This window comes from Metarhizium robertsii (assembly GCF_000187425.2).
Source record: "Metarhizium robertsii ARSEF 23 chromosome Unknown MAA_Scf_12, whole genome shotgun sequence".
Classification (NCBI taxonomy): Eukaryota; Fungi; Ascomycota; class Sordariomycetes; order Hypocreales; family Clavicipitaceae; genus Metarhizium; species Metarhizium robertsii.
The window spans coordinates 260,547-267,828 of NW_011942152.1; the positions used below are offsets into that span (position 1 = coordinate 260,547).

Here is a 7,282-nt window from a genome sequence, read left to right on the forward strand (position 1 = left end):
CTGTTATTAGATAAATTGAGCTATTGCTCCAAGCCTTCCTTGTTGAACCCTTGTCACACCAGGGGTCTTTTCTCTACGGTTTGGTCTCTAATGGTGTTTCGAGACTGATGTGACGTCGTGAGACTTGCTACCAACTAAGTAAGCTCTTCTCACAGATGTATTATTGCTCCTACTTCTATCCTACGAGAAATCGATTACAAATGGTTCCCTAGCCACCTAATGAGAGCAGTGTGGCTGGCTAGCCTTTCCAACATCTGGTCACAGGGATTCAATAATATCCAGCAATTCTGTCGAATCCGCGTATTAAATCAACAGAAGTAGCCTTGTGCGGCAACTAAGCCATATACTACCCGCAAAAACCGCCGCTGTTAGACAAGAAAAACCGGCATTACAACAAAGAAAGCCTGTCGACTTCGGCAGAAATGTCTTGCAATGGATTGTCCGTCCTGTTTTTGTCGTTTTCGTCAGGGACCGTATTTGTTTCACCCAAAAACAAATTCGAAGAGTAAATCCTGTCTCCAATCTGCACCGTAGCAACCGAAATCCCACCCTGGTCGTGATAAGGACTTGGAATGCTCCCCAGCCTCTCGGCAGAATTCCAGCTCGCGTCTCGCGAACGAAGCACGACAGTGCCGAGATCAAGGTCAGAGACAAGGATGATTCTGCCATTATACCGCGGTGGCATGTAGACGGCGTCAAGATCCCTCCCAATAGTCTCATTACCACGGCCGAGGGGAATTCGGACTGGCTCTCCCCTTTCACGACGAGTGTCGAAGCGGTACAGTTGCCCGTCCGTCTGGTCGACAACAATGAGGTTGTGGCCGCTCGTAGCGAGACCAGTAAAGCCAACGTTGGAAGTTGGAGTGGTACCGACGAACCATGGGACGATGTGCTTGCCATTGGTGCTCACTCGGATTATGCTGCTGCCGTAGGTTCCTAACACAAACGAGTCTCCCTCCTTATTATGTTCAACGTCTTGGAACCCGCCGTATAAGCCGTGTGAAACAGCTGTCAAGTTTACCTTAAAGACTGTCTGCCCCGTCTTCAAGTCGTACTTGACGAGGAAGCTATCGCCAGATATATCTTTCCCAAGGGTGTCAAACGCGGCACCAGCGTTAATCACCACAGAGAGGCGATCAAGTGGATCGACTCGTACGCCAGTGGCATGCAAAGCAGGGTTGCCAGTTAGACCCGGGAAGGTAATAATGTTTGTCACGTCATTCTTGGCTGGATCATAGACTGCGACTGAAGCGTTGAATAGAACGCTGAGAACATTAATACTTGCGTGGTACGTCCTCAGAAACTCAGTCCTACCTCAAATATGCGACGCATCTTTTTGTGTCAAAGCATGCGTTTTCCGGATACAGTTGAAATGACGAGATGTTCACATCTCCAGGTGGCGGCGAGAAACAGCTAATCCGTCCCGGACAAGCACGAGCAGCCGCAACGGTGAAGAGCGTAGCACTGACGAAAATGCGCATGGTGGATATGTAATCTTGCAAACAAAGCTCTACGATGAGTCTGAGAAACTGTCTTTAGTGGTGGCAAGGTAACCCTATTATACTCGGCAGCAGGGCCCCTTTAATGAGTTGGCAGCTGTCTACGAATTCTGGAATACGTCGACATGTACGTAGTAGCTAATCGCCTGCCATTCATGTCTGTTCAGTGAGGCGGCAGTAATCTCTCCAATCGGACTGCGGCACAGAATCATAACTTGTCCGAGTAAGCCGTGGCCGTCATTCTATGGGTTAGACCACGAATCATGTACCGTCCTTGGCGGCGATAACCATACGGTAAATGATGATAGACAAAATTCCGGTGTATGAGCAAGCGGATCTGCCGGCGGGCGGACCGATTACTCGGTGGCTGGATCGCTCGTCTATTCCGTCCACTTTGTCACTACCAGTGCCAAGGAGTTGTTTTAGGGGAACCAGGGATGCTTAGTCTCCAGATGCAGAGAGTTCTATTCAGGCGTGAGGTGATTACTGCATAGTTTCGGCGGCCGAGCCGTCCGACATCAAGAATTGAGGCAGGTCGGCGTCGGTGATGGATGGGGTCCGAGCCGAAGGGGGTAGCCACAGCTGAAAGGGACCATCGACAGCGTCCTCCAATTACCTTATTCTACTCAGGAATGTAATTTAGCCGATGTTTGAGAAGTTTTCTATAAACATACGGCTTGGTTGTTTGCCACCAGACGCTGAATCTACTAATGCGGTCCTTTTTCGTTGGATATAGCCTGATAATTTATAAAATTCGACGGAAATAAAATGGCAAGAGACTCGGAGGCTTCATGAGAGAATTATAAGTTTGTTATAATAAAAGGAGGTTCATGGTGTATTGCGTGGTTAGTTACGGTTCCCAACGTGCTGGATATCCGTTTTATGACGGGGAGGAATTCTTATGCAGCAACTCGGTTCGGCGTGCCGGCAGAGCTGAGTGCTCCTCAGCTAGGCTACTTTCCATGAGGTACGACGTTTCTGCTTTTAAAAGACAAGGCTGACAAGCTCTGCTGGAGGAAAGTAAATCATCGCCGTATTTGGAAGTTATTTGTCAATCGTGTCATGACCCTTGAATTTTAATATCCATAGTGTTTCAGCAAAACAAACATGCCATAATAGTCTCCTCAGTTGGGAATTCGACTCGATCCTGTGATCGTCACTGACTGTGGGATTCGGGGGCCAGAACGCTGTACCTGGGCGGGAGCGATGAACCGCTAATAATCATGTGCCTATGTGATGCTGGCACTCAGTCATGGCAATGCTGACTTTGTTTTGAGCTACGAGGCTTACTGATGCTACCGTATTGGCCATTACAATATGGCACCAGCATATGATGTACTTGATCATATTAGAACCGTTGTTGCAGTTGGTCTAAATATTCCCCCCTCTGCATGATTTCTCTAGATCAGTCAACCTCATGAACTAATCTGAAAATAGGGTCTTACAGGTTATGCAGCTTACATGCATAGCCACTAATGCATGTGAGATTTACAATGCGGGACTGCGTGATCAGTTTCGTGTTACGAATGGTGACCGCATCGAGGATGAGCGATTTTTCGGCGTCAGGAATATCTGGTTTTTGAAGGGTAAAATGTTGATTCGCGATAACTCCTAATACCGTCTTTGATGAAAAAATTAATTTTTCTGTAAAAGAGCATAAGACCACCTAATAATTAAGTTTCAGACCTAATACGTCAGTGCTGTAGATGCGTGCAACTCATCGATGGTGTCAATACATCTTCGATCTTGCACTACCTGGACTAGCAGCTCGCCCCCAAGTGTAACCAGAAAAGGATTCAAGAGATTCCTTTCAATCCCATCGCATTCATGCTTGAGAATCCAGGCCAATATTATATCCTCATAGGCTAAAGACCGCAGCTTCAAGCCCTTAGTAAATGCTCAGTCAGCCATCGCTTGCAGATTATACAAGAATAATCGAGGTATGTTTGCGCCTTGGCTGTTTTCTGACTCAGGATATGCAAGTAAGACTTGTCTTATAGGGAAGGTATCTCGTAGCTAAAGTGCATTATTGTCTTGAAAGTCGTAAAAGTATTTAATCGTCTAAAATCCCCGAAACTTGCCGTCTGCGTATCCAGACACTCAACCCAAGCCATTACAAGTTTTTGCTCATTCGAAATCTGCCTATATTCACAATGCACGTCTCTTTCGCTGCAGCAGTTATTCTCCTTGTCGGCTCAGCCGCCGCTAAAGGCGTAGTTTACGATTGTGAAAAGACACCGCAAATCTGTCTTAATACTTGCTGGGCAATCAAATGTCAAGGGAACTCTGCAACCCTTCACGGCGGAGGTCAAACCAAGGCTAATGCCAAAAAGTACGGTGATGATAACCGCAAGAAATGGGGTTACGACAAGGACCCTTGCAAGAAGAAGGGTTGGGCTTGGAAGGGAGGCAACTCCCCTGACGAGTATCCTTATGCATCCTCCAAGGAGGGAGGTCAAAGTGACTTCGCCAAGAAGGTTGCTCTTCGATGCGTGCCTGGTAAAGAGCAGCAAAGTGAGAACCTGTCATCCCTCTCACCATCTACGCAAGTGTGAAGCTAATGCGGTGTTCCAGGGCAAGGACGCAAGGTTAGAGGTATTGCTACTAGTAAGAACGGGGAGCAATGGAACACAAAGTGGGACAAGATCAGCAAGCTCTCCGAAGATTGGTGTGGTCCAAAGCCCAAGTGCCGGAACGATGGTCACCAGTTTGTGTCTGGCGGCCCTAATGGCCCTTGGACATTGGCTGCCAGCCCCAAGGTTGTTCGTGACATTGGGTCATATTCTGAAGATGGTGATAGCGCTCGGGTCTCAAGCCGTGATATTCCTGACGATGTTGAACTTCCGGAGGACTTTGACGAGGATGATGGTGAGGTGGAGGCTCGAGATGTTGATGGAGAGGATGACCTCGAGATTGAGGATGATGAATAGACAATGAACTCTACCAGAACCTGTTTTGATACAGGTTCTTAGAATGGCCAGACAAGATTATCAGGCCAGTCGAAATGGCAAGCAACGGGTGGTTCGTTTTTCATCACCTTCTTTGAGCTGAAAACACTTAGCTGGGTGCAATTTTCTTCTTTGGTGTAGCGCAACCTCATTTTTGAATTGAACTTCCGTTATCAAGATAAAATCAGCAATAGCTGTCATATGCCAATGGAACATAAGGGGACTAATTGCGCATATTCGTTTTGTGGGTTTATAAATCCAGTGCGTGACTATTACTTCTTTGATGCTTCTCCAAAGCTCATATACTTCAATTTCAAGTACGACGACCGGATGTAGGTAGGTTCAGTAGACTGAAGGCGGACAAACTCGAATGCTGGCCTTGAAGTAAGTTGAACGTTCGTTCTCGATCTACTACTCATGCTTGATTTCCATTCGGCCCCCAATGAACAGAAATGATGACGGACTACAAGTATGCAAGGGTCGAAAACCACCTCCATTGATGTGTCAACAATGAGCAATTATTTTTATTTGACGATCTCGATCATGGTGCCACATCAATGCTTACAGCACAGTCAGCTTCAGCTTCAGCCGTGACACACGTCACAAGTGAGACGCCGGTGGCAGCGCAACCAACCATTTAGTTACCCCAGTTGCAGGTCGATCTAAATCCTTTGTTCTGACCGAGACCCAGGAACGAAGGAGACAGTGTGTCCCATGTTGGGTGCAGCCATTTGGGGGCTGGTTGTGCAACAAGATTGTCATCATGTCGCTCGCGACTTTCAGCAGACATGCTTCTCCACATTTATTCAAGATGAACAAAGGCGTATGACGTGGTGTATTTGTCCTGCATAAATCATAAATGCAACATAATCAATGGTCCACTGTGCACAGTGTATAATAATGGTCTTTGCGCCGCCGCTTTCCGCTCTGCGGCTCGTACAACAACAAATGTCAAGTCAGCCAACGCAACTCAGCGAAACATCATCCAACAAACGAAATCGCCATCCAATACCGATCCGATTCTATTGGAAAAGTAATCACACGGACAATCTTTTCTCGTACTTCCTTGATCATGGGTGTTACATTGCGCAGCCAGTCCTCGCAAGACGTCAAGTTCCCGATTGTCTGCACTGCAGACATCGATTCCCAAGTTTGTCGCACCGAGCACCTCAAGTTCAGTCTGAGTCTAACCGTTACCAGGTCTTGAGGGACCTCCTCTCCCACGATGGACTCGTACTGGTAGCCAAAAGGGATCTATCAGAGCTGATATCAAACCGAGATGACGATAAGATTGACTCGTTCCAAACTCCATTCACCGCAGATCTCCCAGATGCCTACGATTTACTCGGTGAATTTATGGACGCAGCCAAGTCGAGACAACATGGCGACATGAGTCATAAATCGTTCGTCATTCTTGACGAGACGACAGCGGAAGATGGGGAAACTTGCCAAATCGCAGTAGATGGACGAGAAGACGAGCAGAGTAATGAAATCCAAATTGCTTTCCGGTGTGAACTGGCATCCGCCACCCACGGCCTCGCAGCCATCGAAGCAGCTTCAGAAAATCAGCTCACAAAAGTTATACGCGACCTGCGAAATGAAGCCGCAATGGTTGGCGGAGTTTGGAGCAAGCAACGGGTGGATAAGTTTCGATCCAGACCCAAGCGTATAGATGTCGGCGACTACCCTCCCCATGAAAACTGGGACGAAGGTAGCGGGCCAGAAAACCCAGACACGGACATTCCCTACTTCCCCATCTTCCAAACCGCAGAGATCAGCCTCGAGGTGAGTTGTTGGCATATTCATCACCGCCGCTCTCTAGCTGACTGGGACAATTCCTTAGACTCTAAACCAATTCCTCAAAGAGACTTATGACCAGGACTGGGGCGATGAAGACATTGCAGGACCCTCCATGGCCTTTGTTACTTCCATCAGCGAAGCACCATTTCACTCGGGCAAAGCAGACACGCACCTAGATTCAGCGCCTGAAGTGCCATCCGTCCTATTTGGAGCCTCCGCCGTTGAATGCGACGCTATTGTGCGCAGTCGCTTCCCGGGTGGATCAGAGATGAATTACAACTTGTTCATTGTTCTAGATGAGCTCACTGAGAAGGAAAAGACGGTTCTTGTTGCGGCAAACAATGAGCTAGATGGCCAGTTGCTGCTGGGAAGGACTGACTTCAAGTCTGCTTTGACTGTCTTGGTGGCGACTTCAGATACCAGTTTAACTGTAGATAGCCAGATCAACAGTGCTGTCACCGAGGGCTCGGGCATCATATATGATGACTGAGACTATGTGGCTAAAAGGGGGATATGGCGCTCCCATAGTCTGAGTTTTGAAGCCTAAGCGTGTACGGGAGAGAAATACATGGTTTGGAAGATTTCGAATCAAATTCGTGCAGTATGTGTCAATAAGTGCCTTTGACAAGAAGGAATTTTTGGATCTACTTTATTTACGCGTCGGATACGTCAACGATACTCGTCACAGGGAGCCGAGTTCTTCTTTGGCACGGATCGTTTCTGTAATAAGATTCTACTACCTTTAACTTGGTATTAAAATTTCCTTGGGTTATGAGCTATTCGGCGGGACTAAATTTACTTGCAAGAATTCTCGGTTACCCGATGAGAGATATCCGATGCCAAATAATACTAGCTATAAGCTTACTAGAAAAATTAATCTTAAGGTTAAGATTTTAAACTTAAAATAAATTCTTTTATTTAAAAAGCTAATACTTCCCTAATAAAAAGCCTTATATAGCTTAAAAAATTATTAATAAAAATATTTAAAAATTAAGCTTTAAATATAATTTAAATTATTAATAACTAAAAATCTTA

At 46.6% G+C, this 7,282-nt stretch overlaps 3 protein-coding genes across 3 annotated transcripts; 2 read left to right on the plus strand and 1 right to left on the minus strand.

The window, feature by feature from the left end:
* Window positions 1-388: 388 nt before the first annotated feature.
* MAA_00154 (tri14-like protein) lies at window positions 389-1,481 on the minus strand (the record flags this gene model as incomplete). Its single annotated transcript, XM_007818152.1, has 2 exons — window positions 389-1,265; window positions 1,315-1,481. 2 exons carry the CDS (start codon window positions 1,479-1,481, stop codon window positions 389-391), a joined length of 1,044 nt encoding a protein of 347 aa, XP_007816343.1.
* Window positions 1,482-3,652: 2,171 nt separating this feature from the next.
* On the plus strand, window positions 3,653-4,429 carry MAA_00155 (uncharacterized protein; the record flags this gene model as incomplete). The annotated part of the gene is made up of 2 exons (XM_007818153.1): window positions 3,653-4,013; window positions 4,074-4,429. The coding sequence occupies 2 exons, from the start codon at window positions 3,653-3,655 to the stop codon at window positions 4,427-4,429; spliced, it is 717 nt and encodes a 238-aa protein (XP_007816344.1).
* Window positions 4,430-5,519: 1,090 nt separating this feature from the next.
* MAA_00156 (uncharacterized protein) lies at window positions 5,520-6,737 on the plus strand (the record flags this gene model as incomplete). Its single annotated transcript, XM_007818154.1, has 3 exons — window positions 5,520-5,597; window positions 5,648-6,232; window positions 6,291-6,737. 3 exons carry the CDS (start codon window positions 5,520-5,522, stop codon window positions 6,735-6,737), a joined length of 1,110 nt encoding a protein of 369 aa, XP_007816345.1.
* Window positions 6,738-7,282: the final 545 nt, after the last annotated feature.